Below are 24,124 nucleotides of genomic sequence, written 5' to 3' on the forward strand. Positions count from 1 at the left end.
TAGTAAACAGTGGTAACAATTGTTTGCTATGCAAATGATCACTTTTAATTAGTGCTCTTCCGTCAGAACAGTCTGATTTTCCATATAGTCCAGGATTTCGATTTCAAATAGCTAAATTAAAGTACTTTAAGGACCTTGTTTAACTATGTTCAGGACTTAGTTAAATGACCTCTGCGAGCAACATGCATTCGTTAATGACATAAATTCTAACTACGGCCTGCAGTAAAAACAACAATTTGCATATGACAATAAACTGTTAACAGTACACAGAACATTCATTCATATCGTCTCGGAGCCACGAGTAAGTGTTTGCTGGTTAACTTAAATAAAGCTAAATAAATCACCAAGTAACACACTAGCGCGTCAGTTTGGTCTTGAGATTTAGCTGTCACAGTCTTGCTAGCTAGCTTGAATCATCTATCCCAATTACCCCCGGCTCACTATTTGTTACCCGTTGCATTGTGGTTTAAGAATCCATACCTTTATTTACTGAATAACGCTGAATGTTGCTGGGATTTACATATGAACGTAAACTAAAATGGCCAAGCTCCTTCCTAAAACGGCGCCCTGAAAATTCAAAATACTGCGTCACACCTCGACACCCGGATATTACGAATATCAACGCCCCCTGCATAGACAATTGAAAGCGACACCCAGATGGTTAACTCTTCATTAAAAACGAGATTATCCTGCTCCTAGAGATTCTAAATTAATTTTAATTCCATGATAATTTTATGATTTACGATCCCTTTTACGAAGAGAAATTATGACTATATAAATAGCACCAAGGAGAATATGTCTTGTTTGGTTTGAAATGCAAGAAAAGAAAAGTAAATAAGTAGTTTCTATCTTTCTCATTCTCTCATGAAAAAGTTTTGTACATAAACTTATTTATTCAGTCGTTCATTCATTCATTCATTAAAACCCCAGGTCGCTCCTCAAAAACTCAGTCAACTCAGACTTTAAATAAAACCGCTGGTTTAAACAACAACAACAAAATACCACTACTACTACTACTAATAATAATAATAACATTGAGTTTTTATTGAAGACAAGCACACAACTACTTAGCCATTTCCAATGCGAACTTGAGAACAGAGGATCTTAAGTGAATCTGTTTCCGCCACAGTAACATGGTTCTAAAGAGTTCTTGCAGCCTCAGTCTTCTCAGTCATTTGTCTTTCTGGTCTTTGCGTTAAGCGTCGATAACGTAGTGCGCATGCGTACAAAGGGAGCGGTTTATTTCAAACCGAATTCAAACAGAAAGCTAACAAATGACGACCGTCAACATTTTAAGGGATATTTATGTTTAGGTAAGTTAAAGTCAAGAGTAGAGATGAACACATGGTAAATGCAATTGGTAGACCTGTTACTCTGGTTCGTGAAGTATGTTAAGACAGCCGCTTTCAAATTTCAGACATAATTCGCAACATTTTAGCTAGCACAGCTTACAGCTAATTTTGGTTTATGTATTTTCGTATTCGTTACAGATTGATGCCGAGTTACAAAACAGCCTAAATCGGTGTTCTAATACATATATTAGTATGAAAAGAACCCCTTCTCGCTCAAAGCGCTCATGCAAGAATAGTTTTGTAGCTATGGGCATTGAACTGAGTCAGAATGCTTTGACCAATATCCTTTGACTTGATCAGTCATCGGTGTTTTTGTTTCATCTTGCTAGCTGATCAGTCAGTCTCGCCACTTAAGAGAATCACAAGAGAATAAGAGAATCAGAAACGACTTGTTCAGGATGGAACCCTCCGGGATGCAGAACTCTGAGTAAGTCGTTCTTTCTCGTCTTTTATCTGAGCGGTGTCACGTTTACGAATGACAGAGTTAGGTTCTGTTAACAGACCATCAAAATATTGGGGGCGCACTTGTGATTATTTAGCAGAATTTGCACCATAAGTTCTGTTTTAAGACAAAAACAAAATCTTCTGTCCATATGACAAACTTAATTTATACTTCTTCATTACAGGAAAGACCCCGCGATTTCAACAAAAAGGCGTCTTTCGTCGGTATGTCGCTACCTTATCATTTAAAGGATAATTATATTATTGACTTGTAATGCAGTGTAATACAGCATTCCTGCTCAACAACATCTTGTATCTTGCATAGATTTTAAAAGCCCCGCGGACATCTATGAAAGTACTTCAGGAAGATGTTCAGGTAACTTTTAACAGATGGACTTCTGTTACTTGGACAGCTCGTAGCTCATTATCTGCCATATTTTCACGGACATTCATGTTTTTCAGCAGGAAGAAATTACCAAGCCAATAGAAAAGAGAAGAAACTCTCGAAGAGTTAGCTTTGCAACTACGAATAATGTTCATGTCTTTTCAAAGTAAGTTCCATGTGAGTCAACTTGTTATGACATAAAGTAAAAAACAAAACAAAACAATGTATAGTTACACTCTTTTTGCAGAGACGTTAAAAGTGAATCTCCAGCAGTGGGCCTGTCAAACAACGTGACAGTAATAGGTAAGTATTTCAAACCATGTTTATTAACTCAAAAGAAGTTTGCCTGTTTGGCTTATGGGTGAGACAAGGATAGTAACTGTAATAGTGACTCATGAGGGCGCATGTGTTTGAAAATTGTCAGAGATGACTCCTGGTTCTATAGAGAGGTTGAGACTTATCATTCAAAAGGCATAGCAGACATAAAACTATTTTTGTGTGCCTCTCACCTTCCAGAGATTGAATGGATGACAGTAATTAATGACAACGTTTATATGCAAAAAAATAATATTCTCCTGTGATTTTTCTTTTAACTGCCATCTGGATGTTTTTGGTGTTGGTCCAGAAAAAATGTTCCTCAAAAGTAGGCCGATTCAAGGCTTCAAAGACTGAACAATAGAAAGCCTGTCCCTCTAATAACTGAAATAAAAAAATGAAAGGGCTGGATATCAAAAGCATTGTACAGTAAAGCAAATATGTAATTATGTATGCTGCCAAAACAGTAGAATTTAGATGATGTCACAGACATAATTTCCTACTGTTTCTGTGTTACAGGAGTAGACCAGCAGGATAAAAGGTGAGTTATCACACTTAAATTTGTTGTTTATTCCAGAAATCAAGTGCTGCAGCAATATTGGATCACAACGATTAACAAATTGTCCTCAGTATAAGTAATTAATATCTTGTGTGTGTGTGTGTGTGTGTGTGTGTGTGTGTGTGTGTGTGTGTCTTTGGCAAGCAAGACTGCCTCAGTGTTTGTTTACACAAGAAATGTACTCATTGACCAGGCACTGAATGCAAAATACCATTCAAATGCACAATTACATATTCATTTATTACATTTATTCATGATTTAATTCCTGATTTAATCTTAGCTCATTTATGTTGTGATTTTATAAGGTTAAGCCCTTCACAAGATGGAATATCACAGCAAGATATCACAGGTAATAAACTCTCAATATGTGAAATGTGGGATTCTATTTGACTACAAGTACCATAACTGTTCATTGTCCTCAAACCTAAGGAAACTTATGATGTTTTCTAGGCTCAGAATCACTGTCTGTGGCTCCTCTCTGTGTATCATACCGAAAGAGTGGGGTAAGCTGTAATTATACATTACCATAGACCAGCTCTAACAGCGATACTGCAAACACTGGTTGATTTTATTATGTTTTATCCATTATTGTCCTCTGGAATTTTGTAGTATGGTGAAAATGTTTTACTTGGGTGTTGTTCTTTCTGTTGGTGATTCAGTATTTTATCACATAACTGTCTTTCATGTCTTTCAACTTTACTAACTTACAGCATACAATTTAAGTGTATTGTCTTTATTCAGGAAATAATTCCAAAACATGACCAGGGCGTATATGCACACTAATAGTCCTATTTAATTACATTTTGGATTCTAATTTACTTGGATTATATTAAGTTGCAGTTTAAAATTGGTGTTTAAAGACACCGCTCAATGAAATTCAGTTTAGTCAAAATATATTATTTTTGTCCTGGGATTCAATTTGCTATGTCACCACTCTAACCTTTTGCTATTTGTCAAGTGTTGATTAACTTGCTGCTGCTGAGAGAGAGTGCATTGATAGAAGTTCACAAAGAGCCGTGGATTTATACATATACATCGTGATGAAGGGTGAACTAATGCTACACTTAATGCTTATAAATCTGTTTTATGTGTGCTGTGTTTGCCACTGAAGCTGTTTTCTTTCCACTCACATAGGAAAATTTCTTTGAAAACCCTGTTGCTCGTGGCAACTTTGTGGACCAAACGATTGTGTTTGGATCAGATGATGTTGCATACATGGATATGACTCACTGTCATACAATCACCATTGAAAAAGATGACTATGATGATGATATTCATGTGCCTGAATCTTGTGGAGGGCAGCAAGACATTCTGAAGCCTCATACTGATCAAATGCCTTTGAGGAATCTGTCTACCACAGGAAAGAGCAACATAGATCGAGACTTCAGTGCTTTTCTTGCAAGTTTATCACAGCCAAGCATACCAAAAGAGAGTTCAAAGAAGCCCTCAGCCTTGGTTCAGTTTAACAATGTTCCATCCCTACCCTCAAAAGTTGGAGCTAGTGACATTTTCGCTCAGTGTGATGCACGTACATCAGGATTAGATAAAGAGAATCAGCCACCAGCATTTTTAACGAAGCAAATCCATTGTCCAAGTGGCTCTGGACTTATGCAAAAAAATTCAAATGTTCTTGATCACCTGACCATGTCACCTGAGGAGGACTGTATGGACCTGACTAAAAGCCACACCCACATAATTAAGAACAGAGGGACATTACACCCGGTCTTATCCGGAGGGCTGGAAAATCAAGAGAGAGTTGGTCCAGAGGGATCAGATCTTCTTAATGATTCTTGTGATATGGAGCTGACAAGGAGCCAAACTGCTATGATCAACCTCAGAACACTCGGAACAGCTAATTCTTTACCAAGTAGGACTAGTCGTTCAAGGCCATCAGTACTGGGTCCAGACATGACTCTTTTAAATGATTCTTGTGATATGGAGTTGACAAGAAGCCAAACAGCTATGATCAATCTCAAAACCCATGAAACAGTAAATTCTCTGACGAGCAATGTCAGTCTTTCAAGGCCTTCAGCACAGGATCCCAACAGAACTGTTTTCAATGACTCTTGTGACATGGAACTGACAAGAAGTCAGACTGCTATGATCAACTTCAAAACCTCTGAAACAGTTAATCCTTTATCAAGCAACGTCAGTCTTTCAAGGCCTTCGGCACTGGGTCCAGACATGACTCTTTTCAATGATTCGTGTGACATGGAGTTGACAAGAAGCCAAACAGCTATGATCAATCTCAAAACCCATGAAACAGTAAATTCTCTGACGAGCAATGTCAGTCTTTCAAGGCCTTCAGCACAGGATCCCAACAGAACTGTTTTCAGTGACTCTTGTGACATGGAACTGACAAGAAGTCAGACTGCTATGATCAACTTCAAAACCTCTGAAACAGTTAATCCTTTATCAAGCAACGTCAGTCTTTCAAGGCCTTCGGCACTGGGTCCAGACATGACTCTTTTCAATGATTCGTGTGACATGGAGTTGACAAGAAGCCAAACAGCTATGATCAATCTCAAAACCCATGAAACAGTAAATTCTCTGACGAGCAATGTCAGTCTTTCAAGGCCTTCAGCACAGGATCCCAACAGAACTGTTTTCAGTGACTCTTGTGACATGGAACTGACAAGAAGTCAGACTGCTATGATCAACTTCAAAACCTCTGAAACAGTTAATCCTTTATCAAGCAACGTCAGTCTTTCAAGGCCTTCGGCACTGGGTCCAGACATGACTCTTTTCAATGATTCGTGTGACATGGAGTTGACAAGAAGCCAAACAGCTATGATCAATCTCAAAACCCATGAAACAGTAAATTCTCTGACGAGCAATGTCAGTCTTTCAAGGCCTTCAGCACAGGATCCCAACAGAACTGTTTTCAATGATTCTTGTGACATGGAACTGACAAGAAGTCAGACTGCTATGATCAACTTCAAAACCTCTGAAATAGTTAATCCTCTAGTAAACAAGGTCAGTCTCTCAAGGCCTTCAACACTGGATTCCAACAGAACTATTTTCAATGATTCTTGTGACATGGAACTGACGAGAAGCCAGACTGCTATGATAAACTTCAAAACCCTTGAAACAGTACATTCCCTACCAAACAAGGCCAGTCTTTCAAGGCCCTCAGCATTGGATCCCAATAGTTATGTTATGGAAATGACTGAGGCACTCACAGGAAGTATCAAATTACATGGGCATCCAGTCAGCAGCAGAGAGGATAATAGTCAACTCTCATCTGTAACACAGATGGCTGTTCCATCAGACCATCCCGGCCCTGTGGAATTGACACGTCAGACTAATACATCGGGCTTCATTGTCTACTCTGGTGCTGAGGATATGGAGCTGACAAAATGTCAGACAATGCCTATCGATATGAAAAATGTTCACACAGAATGCGCTTCAGTAATTGCAGGAAATGGAGGTGCACCTGAAATGTCATCACGCATATTTTTTGGTGCAGATTCAGAAGGAGAGCAAATGGAAATGACCAGAGCTCTTGAATTGCCCATTACTGAAGTAAAACAGTGTCTACCCACAGAAGATAGGAACCCAGGAAAGTTTATTTGTGAGACCAAAAGAATGCAAGATGATGATGACATGGAAATTACCCGAAGCAGAACCGTCATGATTGACTCCAAAACCTGTGAATCGCTTTCCCTTTGTAACAGAAGAAAAAGTGAGGGAGTCACACCGCCTGTTTTGAAAAATCCCATGTTTCTGAATGGGGATCAAAACACAGCGAAACATGTTGAAGTGAATATTACAAAAGAAAGTACACAAATTCTGCCTGACCATGCAGACAAAAACGCACTGAAAGAAATCGCGTGTCCTTCAAAAAATTATTCTTTCACTACACCCACTGTTGATGATTTTGCAACTGATTCTTCACAGCAAGATGACCAAGAAGCAGCAAAAATAATAAAGTCACGACAAAGATCAATGACTGATCTCCAGCTAAAACTTAAAAATGCTGCCTGTGTTGTCAGGGAGTCTGCTGAGGCAGCCACGGAAACTGCTCTTCCTCCTTTACAGAAGTCTGTTTTACCAGAGACACACGTTAATGATGCAGGGACTTCCAAGATATCCAATGCGATGGAAGGAGAACCAGCTGCAGACAAAGCAGACGCGCCTGAATCTTCAGCCAACTTAACTCATCACCAGTCCACCATGCCAAAAAACCACAGGGAGAAATCCCTTTCAGCAAGGCTGTCGTTAGGTGGTTTCTTGCCAAAGCTTCCATCCAGATCCAATCCAAGTAATGCAAACCAGACACAGACCAGAAGCTCCGGCCTTTTTGAAAGCTCACTGCTGAATAGAGGTGCTGACGTGACTCGTGAAGTAAATAACAGCTGTATGATCGACAACCTCGACGATGAAGTCCTTCCTGAGGTCAGTAGCGAGGAAGAGCTTTCAGAAAGCGTGGACAGCTCTTTGCTTAAACTGACACAAGAGCGAGACAGCTCTCCACGGGAGCTTGTGTCAATGGAGCCTGAGGATGATTCAGTGTTTGAGCCTGCCACAAAGACCACCCAAGGTCTGAAAAGGCCCTTCCCAGAAGATGACAATGAAGATCTTAAAGCAGAGAGCAAGAGAAAACAATCCACCTCTTCTATTATCGAAAAGGTATCTTCCTCTGTCTTTCCAAATCTAATCATGTTCTTTCCAGCAAACAAGGTTAAAACTTGTATGGTTTAATTTCAGGGGCCTGACACTCATCATGGTGTCGTGCAGTGGGAAAGTAGCGTTTCACGTGTCAATTCTGAGGAGGTCCCAGGTCGCATGACTAAGAACATTGAGGCTGTCAGTTCCAGCAGCAGCTCTGCTAATCTGAGATATGAAAGCACATTTGAATCAAGTGAGTATCCAGTACTCCCATTGCATGATGTTTTTCTGTCTGTATGCCAGTAAATTTATGTTTTGGTTTGGTTTTTTTGGGGGGGTGCGGGGTGATGATGTAGTTGGGATTGTTTACCAATGAGGTAGTGAGGCTGCTTACTTTGCGCATTCATGTATTGCAGGTTACAAGTACAGTCAGTGTGACTCACAGTTGGACGGGACAACTGATCATGAATTCGACTTTAAAAAGGTATCCATAGAGAATTTATATGAGATTTGTTTTGCATTACCTAGGCATTTGCATTACGTGTGTTTTTATGGTATTTCCACTGTTCTTTCCTCTCAGAAACTTGATGATGGAAGCATTACGGCAGATGAGTTCCTGAGACACTTTGGAATCAACTTTGTCATTCACAGATCTCGACCAAGTGCTCTTCCTGAAAACGTATAATCAGCCTCTCTCTGCCGTATATTACCAGCATTAATATTTGTCGTGTCCTTTTGTCTGAACAGCACAAACACACATATAAAATGTGCTTCTCCCACTTTTAGTTAAAATCTGACCAAACACGTACCATGGAGGACTTGCTCAAGGAGAAATACATCTACCGGCCAAAGCAGAGGGTGTATGAGACAGACTGTCAGAAACTCACAGAGATGGTAGAGGGGTATGTGTCGGTTTTTCATCATGGATCAATCAGTTCCCCTCACAGCTCTCATGGGCAAAGCCATTTCAGTATAAAATAAAGAAAAAAACACATCAATATCGCCACTTGATTTGTTAAAAAAATATTGCCCTTTCATTTAAACAAATGGGAGAAATTGTCACATTAACTAAAGAAATTTGTTAATTATGATTCGTCACCATTAAGAATTTGGTTAAGTTTGATTAAAGATGTGTTCATTTAATAAATGCTGCGTTAGGTTGCGTGCAGGTTGTATTTTGTACGTTTTATGCATTCATACATATTCATTATGTATTTTATACATAATCTTGTATCTTGAATAAATGATTAAGATATTATAATCATGATGACAATTACCCCCCCCCCCCCCCCCCCCACCAGACTTAAAACAAGAATATCGGAGCAAAGTCATCCAATGAGGAGTATCAATGTGTCGCTGATGAGGGGGATGTCAGAACTGTCAAAAGAAGAGGTATCATTCACCTTCTCACACTTTGTATTGATGTTCCCTTAGGGGGCCCTGTCATGCTAATGTTTACTGTGTCTCGGATGAGTTCTCCATTTTAGTCCAGTCATTAAAAGAAACCGAAGTATGAGGAGTTAACCACAGTTTATTGTGATGTTACCTTTTTTCTTTTTAGCTTCAAAGCTTTGGCTCGAAGTTGAAAGAGAGAAAAGTATACTTCCGAAAGAGAGGCAAATCGCTTTCTCATGAAATGAAAGAAGCCTTGTACTCTGAGCTTGTTAAAACTACACAGGTAAGAAATCTAACAGGTACATCAAAATTTCTTTAATGTGCTTTACATATGATACAAATTAGTCATTTGCAAATAAGTAATTCTCACTGTTCACGAGGAGAAATCTTCTCTTTTCTAACCCCCCCCCCCCCCCCCCCCCCCCAGTTTTCCCTCAATTCTGAAATGTGTAATTACCCAAGAGAGGAAATAGTGTGAACACACTGGTGGTAACCACAGATGGCTGATAACAGATGGAAGATGTAATTCTGTGAATGCTAGTTGTGGGATGCACGTCTCACCTTTGTATTTATCAGTTTTGTATCTCTCAAATCAATCACAGGAGGCACAAAGAAACTTGAGAGAGAAAATTGAGGAGGTGGATGGGATACTCAAGGATCTTGATGAATGCATAAATAAGTTAAACGCAGGTAAGTCTGAGATCGTGCGTTTCCCTTATTAGAAGTGGAATATGATTATAATATATCTATATAATTATAATGTATCTATTTTGTCATAACACAACTTGGGCTGTGCTTTCAAAGTATGTGTTCATGTTTTGTGTTTCCTACTGTTAAACACAGACCTGGCAGCTAAAGATGTCATTCTAACAGAAGACTTCCCCACAAACCCTGACATGATGCCTGCTTTGAAAACAAGACAACAAGGTGCATATGCTTTCATGGCATAAAATTCTCTAAACTGTTCTGCCTTCTCTGTGACAGGCGATATAAAGAATGTTTTTTTTCATGTTTTAACAGAACTGCTGAATCTTAACACAGCTGTCGCTGAAAATGAAAGGTAAACTATTTTATCAATCTCCTAAAAATTTTAAAGAGCGTGCTTGTGTAGTTTTAAAACTTAAACAGCGCTTGGTCTGTCTAGGCAAATTGGCGAGTTGGAAGTGCAGAAGAAGGCCACACAGGATAAACTGGACTTGATGCGGAAAGACATCACTGGACTTCAAAGTGACATCACAGTTTTGAACAGGTCTGTGAGAACTTATTAGTCGCATCATTTTTGCAAATCCAAACAGGTCAGTTTCTCTTGGACTTTCTGAAGGCTCTTGTGGTCAGAGACATAGCGTTAGGTTAGTATGTGGAATTTCACATTTTTTCAGCTGTGCTGATGTGCTACAACACTGTCTTTTATGTATAATACAGTATTTACACCTAATTGGAACTTTTACAGTCCTATCTCAAGTACTGTTTAAAAAAAAAAAGACCCAACAGTTAACTAGATGCTCAAAGCTATGCTTTACCTGATCAGATTATACTGGTTTTAAACAGTATCTGTAGTGGTTTCCAGAAAATGATTTCTGTGCATTTCTGTTGCACTCGTCTTATTGAAACAGTTATTAGCTAATGTGAGCTTGTCAAATGAGCACAAAATGCTGATTTCTGATTGGTTGAGGTTACCAGTTTGATTAAGAGCTTGGGAAAACCTATTTCCTTTTGACACTGGGAGAAATTCTTTAATGTGTTTCATCCAGACAGCTCTTTCGGTTAGCTGGAAGATCCACCTCATTATCAACCAATGTATAGAGAACAAGTTATGCTGGTGTTGATCCTATAACAACAGAACTGGTTTAGAACATGAAAAAGGGCCATATTCAGAACTGTGTGATTTATAAATTCGGTTTCTCTCTCTGACTTTGACATGACTTGACTTATTTTCTTTGGTCTAACATTTAATTTAATATAGTGTTAATTTTGCGTTTGACTAAAACCTGGAAGTCATTTGTCGAGCCTCACAGTGATAGCGTCAATAAGAGGCTTTCGTCAAGTTAGAATATAAATAAATCTAAAGCATAAAACAGTGTTTTTGTTTCCACAATAGTGAAATTACTTTAAGTGGTTTTACCCAATAATGTTGAACAAATGCTGGATGACCTGAGAACAGAAAAGTGGCAGCAAACAGCAAGTCATTGCCTGTGGAGAGAGAGTTCATGTTCCCTCTCATTTCAGACTGAATGAATGGAGACTGGCTGAGAGGAATGACAACAGAGCTCTGTTTACTTACCTCCATAACACTCTAGAGATGGAGCTCACTTTCCAAAACCCTCTTGGTGAGTTCATCTTCACTTTAACAGTGACTCTCTGATTCTCCACTGCATTATAACCTAAACAATTTTACATTCTTAGTTATTCATCAGACGATAGCAGTTCAAATGAAGGTGCAAATGATTAAAGTCTCATCATTTCCCTCTTTCTCAGGAAAAGACAAAAGTGGTGATGCTGAACGGAACATGGACATATCCTTTCATTTACAACTAGATGGTGAGAGAAGCAGTTACTTATTACTCTTTTAAATACACCACAGGTTCAGTACATTCTTTTTATATTTGTGTGTTCACTTACACATGTGTTTACTGGACCTGTCTCCTAGGGGAGAAGTCACAGTGCTTTGCGGTCATGGTTCATAAGTTGCTCTCCCAGTACATTCAAGCAGATAGAAAGTGGGCAGAGAAATACCCAACAGCTGGTCATATTCCAATGGTAAGTGTTGATCTTTTGTATGACAGAGGGCAACTGCAGATTCTTCAGCAACAGCTAATATGTTTGATATTGAATTGTGGGTTTGAGATCTAGCAGAGTAACACCCCCCACACCCCCAATCACCACACACACGCACACACATACACAATCCATGAAAACCACTTATTTAATGCCTAGCATGTAGACCCAGAACAGGGACCAATACACAAGTACAATGGAAACCACTTATAGTGATCACATCTGTGTGGGTGAAACTGATCACTTTAAGTGGATGATCATTATAACTGATTTTTTCTTTTTCTTTATTTCCCATGTAGATCACCATCTAATTAACATTTGTATATTTATTACATGAATATAAAGTAATGAAACAGACAGCGTCGCTATTTACTGAATTTTATTGACTCTTACAAAATACAATACTATTTTCAAAGCATTTGAAACTGCTTTTCAGATTTATCAACACAATCAAACTTATTCGTAAAACATTCTGCAACAATAACAACAACAACAACAAAATTTGGCTACCTCGTTTCACAAACCTGTCCGTTGTTGTTTGGATCATGGTTTTGTTCAAAACCAAGTTCACTTCTTTTACAAAATGATGTAAAAGGTCAAAATTGTTGAAACCCACACGCAGCAGACCAGTTTTTAAAATGCTGATTGCATTCCTCATCTCAGCCTGGGATGGTACAGCGGTCTCCTCCTCTTCCTCCTCCCCCTCCTCCAAGCTGCCAGCAGCATTGGTACCCGTACCAAAGCGCTCCCTCATCTCCGCGATGATGTACTCATCAGTAACAGGCTCAAATACAGTGGTGCTGTCATCAGCTGCAATCCACTGTTCAAACTCCTCAACGCTGATCTTGCCAGGTGGATCAACAGTTTTTGGTTCCTCCTCTGATGACATGACCAGACCTCCTTTCCTCCAGCAATTTCTTACTGTGGGGGACCCCACATCAGCCCAGGCATCCCATAGCATGAGAACAGCATCCAGGAGGCTGATTTTTTTTTGGCGATGTCTACAGCAGTAGCTCTCCTCCGTTCATCAGTTTGCTGCAATACAGTGCGGGCTATCTCCTTACGAAAGTAAACTTCAGCTGTTCTGATGATTCCCTGGTCACACAGCTGGAGAATGGGGGTTGTGTTCTTTGGCAGAAACTCAACCCGGATGTTTCTCAGTGTAGTGTCTGTCACATCATGGGCTGGACAGTTGTCCACAAGCAGCAGAATATTCGTCCTCTCTTGGCCCAATTTGCAGTAGCACTCCCTCAATTGCTCAATAAAGAGATTCCTCGTCATCCATGAAGAAGCATTGGCTGCGTAACGCACAGGCAGAGTGCGCACATCTTTGAAACAACGGGGGTTCTGACTTTTGTCAATGACCTTCTTTTCCCCGACGGCAGAACAGTCGAAGAGAGCGGTGATCCTATCCTTAGATTTCTCCCCCCGCTTTATTGTCAGATTTAAAGGTCAGGGTGCCGTCAAGTAGGGCTCGAAAATAAATTCCTCCCTCATCGGCATTCCAAATGTTCTCCTCCGTGTATTCTTGTCTCGTCCGTCCCCAGGGGTCATCAAGCCATTCATCGTGTGACACTATGTCAGCCTCAGCAGCCTCCCTGTGCACTTTCTTAAAAACAATGTTCTCTCTCTTTTTAAATGGCTCAAACCAGTCGATGGAAACTTTGAAATTCTCCTCTCCCAGGCTCGCTGCCAATGCTCGCTGCCTTTTCCCTCACCAAGGGCCCGCTCAAGGGGGCATTACGTGACCGGGCATTATCAATCCACTTCACGAGGGCAGTTTCAACCACAGGTGTTTTCCCCATGCGCATTCGCTTTCTGTCCCCGTCATTAGCAGCCAGTACTGTTTCTTGTTGTTTGGGTAGACTACACAAGGTAACCTGAGGAAGTTTTGCTGCTGCATCTCGTTGGCTCGTTTTTGGCAGTTTGTTCTAAGCCTCGATGAGCCTACATTCGTCATTGAGAGAAAATGACTTTCTTTTTCCCGTCATGATTTCACTCAGCATTAGCCTCAGTTATTACGCGGCTTAGTTGAATACTCGATTCTGATTGGTCAATCACGGCATTCTATTCATATGTTCTGTTATTTCTGAATAGCTGACCGCTGCTGTGAATAAAAGACCATTGCTATGGAGCAAAAGACCCAAAATGAACACTTAAAAGGACTACTTGATTACAATAAGCGAATTATTTAAACAGCACTTTGTATAGGAATTATTCTGTCCCAAGCTTTTTGATCCATTTAAGCGGTTGATCACTGTAACTGTGATCACCATCAGTGGTTTCCACTGTAATAAAATTCGAATCAAGATATAGAAAAATGACAAACATTTTAACTGATTTATCTGAGGTTATCTGAACTGTCAATCTATATTTTACCTTTCAGATTCTGTCAGTTAGTGCACATCTTATGTATTATCTATAATATGGACCCTTGAGTTCACTTGTTGGCATTTCATCTCTCAGCTCCTACACGAGGTGGGCCTGGTCGTGAGCCGTCTTCGTCTGTTGGGAGAGGAGATCCACCGAATGAAAAAGTGGGGCGCTCTCAGACTGGACATCCTGGAGCTGACCTGTGTGGATACACTGTAAGTCTGTCCCTCTGCAAAGCTTTCAGCTCAAAGACTGTCACTCAGAATGATCTGATAATTCTTAATCTGATACGTGGCTATTTATATCATCATATTTTTATTTACTATTAGTTTGATTGTTAAGAAATGCGAATAATGCAAATATGTAACTGATATTGAATACGCATTCACTTACAAGATGAGGAAACCTAGGCTACAGGGTCATCTGTGCCCAAACCTAGATGGTCAAACCTTTGACTGACTCTGGTAGAGAAATAGTTCTTAGTGGAGCTGACATAGGAAAGGAAATCAGAGGCCTTATTTGCTTTAGAGTGTAAGGAATGGTAAATCTTATCATTGATGTATGTACTTAAGACAGTTGTTTCCACTGTATTCTCTTTTCAGAGTTCATATCATGTTCTCCAGCCTTAAAGCATTTGTGAAATTTGAGGTGACCCTTGCTGTTACCTCAGACTACCCCCTAAGTCGTCCACAATTGCAGACCTTCGTTAACCTCATCGGAAACACAAGGTTTGGAAAATTTTGAACAAATTTCTCCCTCAGAATTTCTCCCTCAGAATTTGTCTTGATTCCTGTCCTCATTTGTTGGACGTGGTTCATATGTGCTTTATCATTGTTTACAAATTACCTGGCCCATGTTGTCTGGTTGTCTACTGTTCGGCCATCCCCAGTTAATTTCTTACCAGTTTTTCTACCAGGGCTGTTTTTGGTTTGGGCACACTGTAAAGCCCACTGCATTTGGCTTTACCAGTATTCACTCATTCACTCACATCCTTATGCCTGTAAACATGTTTATCTATATGTCTAAGCAAAGTCAGTCAGTCATTTTATCATTGAGACTTTCAGTGTGGTATTCTCAAAGGGTCTGAGATCACTACCTCGCACAACAGTGACTGTCATCTCCATTGTTTTACAGATCTGATCAAGTAGACAAAATAATATCTTCAACCGCACCATCCAAGAACTGCCTGACAAAGATTGTCAAGAGGATTCACGATGAACTATTGTGTTGAGGTGGATGCGGAGGTTTTGGCCCTCTGAACTCTGGAAAATGTACATATTTATGTGGCAATAATTGTCAGTTTGGTAGTCTTTGTAGTCTAGCTTTCATCAAGTTGTTTTGTATTTTTCTGTTTCACCCTTTTTATGGCGCTTACAGATTATCCAGTGTTTTTCATGATGAATAACAAAATGTACATTTATATGTCCTGCTTTCTGCTACCTTAAAATGGATTGACAAATAAAATAAAATATGATTGTTGCTTTAATTACTTTTATTTGGGTGTCACACTTAGGATAATAGTGCTCAGCAAATAGCATTTAAACCCATAGGCTCCAAAAGTAGTTCTGTATTCAACCTTAAAAGAAAAAAGTCAGCTAAGAGTGAAATCTCCCTCAGACACTGCTCTGTGAGGCAAAGCTGTTAATGAAGTCAAAGTTATTTGCATTTGGTTGATGGAATTGACATGTTGTGAGAACTGGCAACTTCTGGATCCACTGCTCACCCGAGGGCCAAATCATATAGTAACCAAAGGTTCTCATCATCTTCCAGAATAAAGATAATTAAGTAAATAATACAAAGTAACTGAATTTGTTCCTCTGTTCCTGGGAAAAGTAATGTTACAGTAACACGCCTTATCGTTAGAGAACACTACTGACAAAAACGATCTGCAAATTATTACTTAAATGTCATTTTACCTTTGTGGTGTTGCAGGTCAGGTGTCTGAAAGTTTTCTTTAAAAAAAAAAAACACTTTACTACAGCCAGTGCTAATTTACAGAGCAATTTTAAGTTTTGAAGAACATCTCAATTACCCTGCCATGGATTTCAACCCATATAACATTGCAAAAGTAAGTGTAAAATCTTAAATTTATAAATAACTTGATTCATTTATAAATGTGTACAGAGGTTCATTGTTTCTCTTAGAATATGTAGATGCAAATAACTGCATCTGACATTTGATTTGTGCTGTAACATTTTGCTGTTTCCTGATAGAGAAAAGATGTCTCGTTACCCTGACCACAGTTCATCAGCAAGTAGTATGCAGTTCATCATCTACTGTCTGCACTGGTATGGCAGAAACACCGGTCCTATGGGTACACAGTTCAGAAGTTTAGTTTCAGTGGGACTGGCAATACTGTAAATGAAACAGACTTTGTGTAAGTAAATTAAGCTCAGTCACAGTATGGTACTGAACTTAACACTCCACCTGTTGCATCTAAATACGTTTTTTTGGGTTTTTTTAGCTGTAAACATGTCATTCGTTTGTCATGTTAAAACTCTGCATATCATGACAGAATTACAGTAACAGCATAAAACTGATTCAAAAGAATGAGGGAATTTCTCTACAGGGAGTAATTTACCTCTAACTTCTGTTACTTTGTTTCTGAGTGCTACTCTGAGTAGCTGAAAGTGTATGTATAATCAAGAGCATCCACCATCTGCTGTTTGTGTTTGCACTTTATATAACTACTGCACCCTTGAGAGGTGCTGTAAAACTGAGTGATGTGGACTTGCAGTCTGCTATCTACAACAAAATGATTGAGTATTAGCACTGAATACAAAATTTCTGTCACTGTTTTACCCAGCTGAATGAAAATGATTTTTTAGAACAATAAAGAAAGACTCTTAGACAGCATTCACAGTGCAACTGAAGGGAACCCAGTTTGGATATTTTCACCCTCTTATGTGAGACAAATCAGATGTTTATAGTGTAAACGGGATAAAGTACCATCTGTTTAATGCCTACTGGGGCCACATTTGTATGTGGCACAAAACTTGAATCCAAAGCCATCTGACGCACAAACGATTTGAAGGAGAGCCATCTAAACTGAATCTGTCCAATGTTTATGGTGGCCAAGTGGGGTTTTTTTTTTTTTATCCCTCTCCATGTGACAGGTTAATCTCTTCATAAATCAGTGTGTTTACAGGTCTGTTGGGGGGAAAAAGCTGAAAGTAATAACAGAGACAGCTAAAAACAACAACTTTGGCTCTTTTTCCATGTTTTCTTAATTGCTGGTTCCACACAGCCTGCATCATCTAGAAATGTAGGAACTAAGGTGACATACTGTCGACTTCAATGATGGATTTCCTTGATGCAGCTTAGATAGCTAATCAACCCATCTCCACAGATCTTGTTGTTCATTTAGACATGCAGCCATTTCAGAATGAAGACCAGATTACACAATTACACCGCTGTGGGATGAGTAATTTTATGAAATTTATATGAACCGTCAAGACAAACAGAAATGATCTGAGCAACAATTTGGAGTTGCTTGTAAAGTGAACAAAGCCTTTATCAAATATCATCATACACTCTCCAGTTCGTCAAGGACAGAAATAACATTGTGATTCTCTCTGAAGAAAAAAAAAAAGGGAAGTCGGGAACACACTTTTTTTTTTCACTTAAATATTTAACAGCAGAAATATAGAATTCCTTCACTGTTTGAAATGAATGACTTAATTCAAAAGTGTCATGTGTCTGTCATGCATGAGTTTTTTGGTGCTCTTTTAAGTGTGCCGACTGGGAGAACCTCTTGCCGCATTTAGAACAGCAGTAGGGCTTTTCTCCCGTATGTGTTCTCAGGTGAGCTTTGAGATTTGACGACTGTTTGAATCTCTTGCCACAGTAAGAGCAGTGGTACGGCTCTTCGCCGGTATGTACCCTCCGATGTTTCTTAAGGAGTTCTGAACAACTGAAATTCTTCCCGCACTCTGCACAATGATAGGGCTTCTCTCCGGTGTGAGTTCTCTCGTGTTTTTTGAGATGGCCAAGGCGTGCAAAACTTTTATCGCACTCGGAGCAACCGAAGGGCTTCTCTCCAGTGTGTATTTTGTTATGTCTTCTAAGACTCGAGGCAGCGTTGAAACACTTTTCGCACTCTGAACACTGGTACGGTTTTTCTCCTGTGTGGCTTCTCAGATGTATTTTAAAGCTTGAGGCATCACTAAATATCTTTCCACACTGTGGCCAATGGCAAGACAATTCAGCATTATGAGTGCTCAAGTGTTTTTTAAAGTCCAAAAAGTCACTGAAACACTCTTCGCACATGGTGCAGTGGTAAGGTCTCTCTCCTGTGTGTATTCTCATGTGGGCTTTAAACTTCACTGACTGAGAGAAACTCATGCCGCACTGGGAGCATTGGTAAGGCCTCTCTCCGGTGTGCGTTCTCTGATGTTCCTTAAGGCCTTGTAAACGTGTGAATCTCTTACAGCAGTACAAGCAGTGGTAAGGCTTCCGCCGGCTATGAGTTTTCTGATGTTCTCTCAGGTTTCCTGAATAAATAAAACATTTGCCGCACTGGGAACAGCAGTACGGCCTCTCCCCGCTGTGCACTCTCTGATGCACTTTAAGGTGCTCAGGTCTTGTGAAGCTCTTCCCACATTCCGGGCAGCGATGGGGCTTGTCCTCCTTTTGGATTTCGAGTCGTTCTTTGCATTTATATATTTCAGGCGAACTGACAGATGAACAGCTGCCAAAATGTACTACAGGACAAGGTCGCTCATCTGTTCAAAGAGCAAAATGAGGTTTGGTTATTGAAAGTACAGTCTCCAAGGCTATTTGTTTGTTTAAATACTAAATTGAAAATCCTCTCTGTACAAAAATATTAAATGTTTGACATCATACTCTTCTAAAAGAAGCTGAAACAATGTTAAAATATTAATGAAGTGGTCCCAGCCGTCCAAACGGATCATAGCATGACGCAAAAAAGCACAAAGTAAACGGGAGGCTTTATTTTCTGCTAGTCACTGGGGAGAGCTCCAAAGATCAACATTAGCTTTTTCGCAAGAGCTCAGACAGACCAAATGTGCATCATCCCCCATCTCAATTTAAACAAAATACAACATGTCAATGTTAAAAATGCTAAGGTTAAAGGCCAGACCTCAGCAACTAAACAGTTACAGGGAATAAAGTCAAACTACAAATGGTAGTAATTACCTTCCGAACTCTTCAGTAACATACGAATAAATGGGCAAGGTATCTGATCATGTGGGGTTGAATGTTAACAGTAAAGTCAAAACACAGGACACAAATCAGATAGAGAACAAAACAAAGTAAAGTTTTGGGGATTCAAGCTTTGGAGAACACCCCGCCTGAGACCCCCTGGTGAACAAACCTAAGGCGACAGTGCTGAGGAAAAACTCCCATTGGCTGTAACAAAAAGAAACTGTGAGAGAAAACTTAGACTTTTCTGGCTTGCATCAAAGTTGATGAAGTATACGACTGGAATGCTTTAGTCTATTTTGGGAGGTAAAGAAGAGAAGTGACATACATCTTATTTTGTTGAGTAGGGAGAAAATGACGTTTAAAGACTGACAGGGAGCAGAGGTTAAGTCAACAACAGAAGGAGGGGATGACAGTTATCAGGAGAGGGAAGAGAGCAAAATGCCTGACAAACAGACCTGAGAGCTCACAGGAGCACTGGTATTTTTTTTAAAAAATAGTTACAACAATTTTGTTCATCTCACGCTGGAAAGCGAACACGAATGAATTCACAGTGAATTTGATTAAATTCCCCCACGACTCACCTGTCTGAGGAAAACCGTAAAATTCATCCCCTTCCTCTTCCGACTTAATCACGATGTTCATTCCCGACGTACGATCTTCCTCTCTTTCATCTGTCATATTCATATCCGCAATTTGATCGCAGTCTTCCTCCTTCACAACTACCATTTCTGGTGTCTGTGGAGAAAAATTGTATCAAAAATTATTACATGAGACAAGCGCGCACTGCCAGCTCTGTCTGATGTCATGCTTTACTGCATACTTCCTTGCTTTGATCCTGACTGCAATCAAAGCTTGTGCTCTATAGAATGAGGTAATTCTAGGAAACCACATGGCCTAACTATAAGAACATCTTAATTGAAGTTCAGACCAAAGTAAGAGCCCAATAATTTGGGAATGAAGGGTTCGGCTCTTCTGTTTCACATTCTCTCTAATGACAACCAATATGCAGCATAAACATGAATTCTTTGATTAGTCTATTCAGGGGTTATACATGGTGGAGGATTTTTCTTTTCGTTGTACATACTGTCCTTTGGTGCTATCGTTCATGGTTTCATACATGATACCACAATAACGTCCTGCACTGTGAGCTACAGTAGTGTACAATGCTTAAGGGAGAGCAACAGTTACATACTTCCATTTGCAATGACATAGCGTGCTGATTGAAAAAGACCAAATAAAAACGGAGAGAGGGAGAGAAACCCATACCATATGACCCCTCCAAATGAGTGTCAAATGAGCACAGCTGAGTGTCCTGCTTGGCTTAGTTCTGTAATGCCAAGAACCAGCCAAATTGTTAAAAGTGCAAGTCTAAGCTCAAGAAAACACCAACACTGTACAAATATCCACTTTTTGCCACCTTTGAAAACAATGAATTCAATACCCTTGTCTATGGCTCTCTGCACAGTTGGTTGCATTCATTTATGTATGTTTACAACTTAAGTGTTTTCTCACACTCGCCGCCGGCTGGAGAAACAGAAACACTCAATATATACTCCCTCACACAAAAAAGGAAATTCAAAAAGCCACTGCTAAATCTTGACCAAACCCTACATCTGAACAGGTTCATTTAAGAATACGTATGTTTTGTATTTGGACTCAAGGGGCCATTTGATTAGTCTGTACACCTTTAACAATCAAAATGAATACTTGCCACAGCATCAAGATTAAAAAAAAAAAAAAAAAAAACAAGATTTTCGTTTGTATCGGATGACATGCAGTTTCCTTTTGCTGAGCTCCTAGGGTGAAGTGTAAAGAATGCTGCCGTCACACTTCTGAGAGCTAGTAATGCTGGTCACTGACCATGAAGCTTTGCTGCTTATCACCTAAACGATTTTCCCTACAAGAACTGAGTGACCTTTTAGTTCCTTCCATTTCACCATGCTGATTTGCTGACAAGGTGCTGATATTCTGACAGTTCCAGAGAGAATAACAGCCACGGCAGGCTGCAGAGCAGGGGTGTTGAAATCCAGCCATGGAAAGAAACAGTCCCACTGCTTTTCTTTATCAGCCAACTACATGTGATCTCTGATTGGCTGAGAACCACATAACACCTGTTCAATGTAAAAGTCAGCATGTAATTAAGAGGTGAAAAGAAAAAAGAGGCCAGACTGAAGCCATACAAGACTGGATTTACATACCCCCTGATGTATGACAGATCCCTCTATGTAAATTTAAAGCCATATTAGTTCAGTCAAATGTACTAACGAGTATTCACAAGAGAGACATTCATTCAAAAACCTGAGTATGCCGTACAGCGATGCTGTCGTATTGAGAGGCATAAGTAATGGTACTCTGATGCTAAATTTGGGATTTTTTCAGGAAAAAAAAAAAACAACTAATATAAGATTGAAGTCCAGACAATCTTTCAAACAAGTCACCACTGCCTGTAACAGCGTTTACGGGTTGGCAGGAAATCTTGATGGGGGGTTGCTCCACAACAAATCAAGAATTATTCTTTGGCACAAAAAGCTGTCATTCTATACTTTTCACTGTGCATCTGGTAAGAATTTTTTATGAATGTCTACCAAAACATTTTACTTTGTCAGTCTCGCATGCCCTTCTGCCTCTGCATGGTCGTTACTTGCCCTCCATCTAGTTTAGATTTCTGATTTACTCCGACATTAAGCCACAAAATCAGATATTATTAAGATGAATTAATATCCCCTCATAGATCCAACTGTATCCTCTAATCTAAGTCTCAGCCCCGAGACCACCAGTGAGCACGTCTGAGGTGACAACGGCAAGGAAAAGCTGTCTGACTGCAAACAAGAAACCTTGCGTGGAACCAATACTCAATAACGCACTAGCTTTCCTCTGCTTTGCACGGTGGGTTGCATTTTCTACTGCGGGAAACGCGACGCAAGCAAAAGGGTTTGAAAATTAGATCAGTTTAAATTCTGAAAATGTCGTTTAATATTTTAAAATGATTTAAGGACTTAAAAGGCTAATGATATCAACGATGCTATTGATGTTAGACAAATAACTAATGTTACTGATCGCAAATATGGTTTTAGACGCAGAGACGATCAGGTAGAGGGGTCAAAACAGCTTGTTAATGTAGAAACATTGTTTAACACACGCTGCATGAACGTCAGGTTCAAAATATTTTTATTTGCTTTAGATGACCACGGGTTCAAGTACACTTAGAGCATTTGATGAAATCGCGTTGTCATTACAATATTAGTAGTGTTACCGTTCTTACCGAATCCATTTCTTCTTGATGATGGTGCCGCTTGTTGTTAGAGTAGCTACGGGTTGGTATGTCTTAAGGAGCTTGTAGAAATCTTTCCTTGCGTCTGTATTCTCATGTCATTGTAAGATTTTACCTCTCAAAGGAACGGTAACGGTCTACGAATACTGTCTAAAGAAACACAACTCAAAGGCATTGCCGTTAGCGAAAATTTGCATGGAAGCGCCGACATACAAGGCTACTTCAACGAGCTCTGCATCCTCGAACGGCAGTAGCACATTACACGTAAATCCTTTATGGGCCTACACCGCCACCTGTCATATTGGAGGTAAAACCCATATACCGAAACTACAAATAATCTGCCGCAGACCTTTTCTGCTGTCTTTTGCCTCAAAGATCCACACTACACAGTATATAGCGTACCTTTAGAGGAATGAGCGCATTGAGTGTTTAGGTGGAAGACTGGAAGACCCTACAAACCGTGACACGCCCCTCCCTCCCCCCACTCACTTTTAAAACATGCAAGTTGCTGAAATGGTTTAATTGTCTGAAACTATTTGCGTTTTTTATCGTTAGACTTTAGTGTTACGGCATATGAACCACTCACAGAAGTTCCAGTACTGCAAGGACATGAAAGCTGAGTAACATTCAGCCTGACTGGAGCTAATTTTTCACAACTCAACAGTGATCTCATCAAACAAAACAGTAGAATGGGTTTTATGAGCAACATCTTCTCAGACAAACAGAAGGCTGATGATGTGAATATTTGTGGCAGTTTTAAAGCCTCCATAAACCCACTGGTCCACACCACTCAGTATGCTCCAGCCTCAAATAAAGGACAGCTATGCTTTATTAGCAAGTGGCCCCTCCTCAGAGGCTAATTAAGCCCAAACATATGTTCAAGTGGAAACTGAAGAATCATGAAAGTTCTTGTGAATCAACACACAAAGGACTTTTTCAGTGTAGCTGTTCCGTTTTAGGAGAGGCCTCAGCTCTTACAGTGTGGAAAAGAGAGGGTGACTCAAGACTGCCCTGAAGCACAGTGCTACACAATGCCACATGACATCATAGTGATGTGTAAGGAGGACCACTTGGACAACCTGTAGAAATTTCTTAATGGGCTGGATGAGTCAGGGGTTGAGGCACAAGAAGGAAATGCGTGAATTTCTCCAAGACTAAAACACCTACTGTTACCTCTTCACCGTGACTTGCATAAGCCAAAAGAGAGGATTTAGGCAGTGCTGCAAGAGGCAAAAACCGCAAAAATGTGTCACGATTGTGATTCTACCTGGGACAAGCGTACTTTCATCAAGTTTTTATGGAATCTCGCTACGGTGCTTTACCCACTGAACACACTACTGCAAATGGGGTCCTGACCCCAATGTTTACTCTGACAGAACTGAGAATTGCAGTGAGGAGAGACACGCACGGGTTCGTGGTGTGTCTCAGAGCCTTGTGTCCTATGAGAGAACATTCTCCAAAGCTGAAGAGAAAATATTTCA

General features: G+C 39.9%; 2 protein-coding genes across 3 annotated transcripts; one reads left to right on the forward strand and one right to left on the reverse strand.

The window, feature by feature from the left end:
* The first annotated feature begins 7,000 nt into the window (after positions 1–7,000).
* knl1 (kinetochore scaffold 1) lies at positions 7,001–15,437 on the forward strand. Its single transcript, XM_030779015.1, has 17 exons — positions 7,001–7,684; positions 7,793–7,916; positions 8,080–8,147; positions 8,244–8,342; positions 8,450–8,565; positions 8,965–9,055; positions 9,225–9,341; positions 9,661–9,748; positions 9,902–9,985; positions 10,079–10,118; positions 10,203–10,307; positions 11,285–11,385; positions 11,534–11,596; positions 11,706–11,815; positions 14,300–14,421; positions 14,809–14,934; positions 15,341–15,437. The coding sequence occupies exons 1-17, from the start codon at positions 7,001–7,003 to the stop codon at positions 15,435–15,437; spliced, it is 2,235 nt and encodes a 744-aa protein (XP_030634875.1).
* A 2,451-nt stretch (positions 15,438–17,888) lies between these two features.
* Positions 17,889–22,806, reverse strand: LOC115817325 (zinc finger protein 239-like). 2 transcript variants are annotated; one of them, XM_030780612.1, is made up of 4 exons: positions 22,635–22,806; positions 19,954–20,107; positions 18,537–18,930; positions 17,889–18,371 (listed from the first exon to the last, which is right to left on the reverse strand). In XM_030780612.1, the coding sequence occupies exons 1-4, from the start codon at positions 22,641–22,643 to the stop codon at positions 17,909–17,911; spliced, it is 1,020 nt and encodes a 339-aa protein (XP_030636472.1). In that variant the 5' UTR covers positions 22,644–22,806; the 3' UTR covers positions 17,889–17,908. The 2 variants fall into 2 exon arrangements, with proteins under 2 accessions (XP_030636472.1, XP_030636471.1); XM_030780611.1 differs by having other exon boundaries at positions 17,889–18,930.
* Between the last annotated feature and the right edge of the window lie 1,318 nt (positions 22,807–24,124).

Source organism: Chanos chanos, chromosome 7 (assembly GCF_902362185.1).
Source record: "Chanos chanos chromosome 7, fChaCha1.1, whole genome shotgun sequence".
NCBI lineage: Eukaryota > Metazoa > Chordata > Actinopteri > Gonorynchiformes > Chanidae > Chanos > Chanos chanos.

Coding starts and splice junctions, on each gene's coding strand:
- knl1 (XM_030779015.1), top strand. CDS start 7,001: ATGACTGATCTCCAGCTAAAACTTAAAAATGCTGCCTGTGTTGTCAGG. Junction 8,343..8,449: donor CAAGTGCTCTTCCTGAAAAC/GTATAATCAGCC, acceptor TCCCACTTTTAG/TTAAAATCTGACCAAACACG. Junction 9,749..9,901: donor CATAAATAAGTTAAACGCAG/GTAAGTCTGAGA, acceptor TGTTAAACACAG/ACCTGGCAGCTAAAGATGTC.
- LOC115817325 (XM_030780611.1), bottom strand. Junction 18,931..19,953: donor TTACGGTTTTCCTCAGACAG/GTGAGTCGTGGG, acceptor CTCTTTGAACAG/ATGAGCGACCTTGTCCTGTA.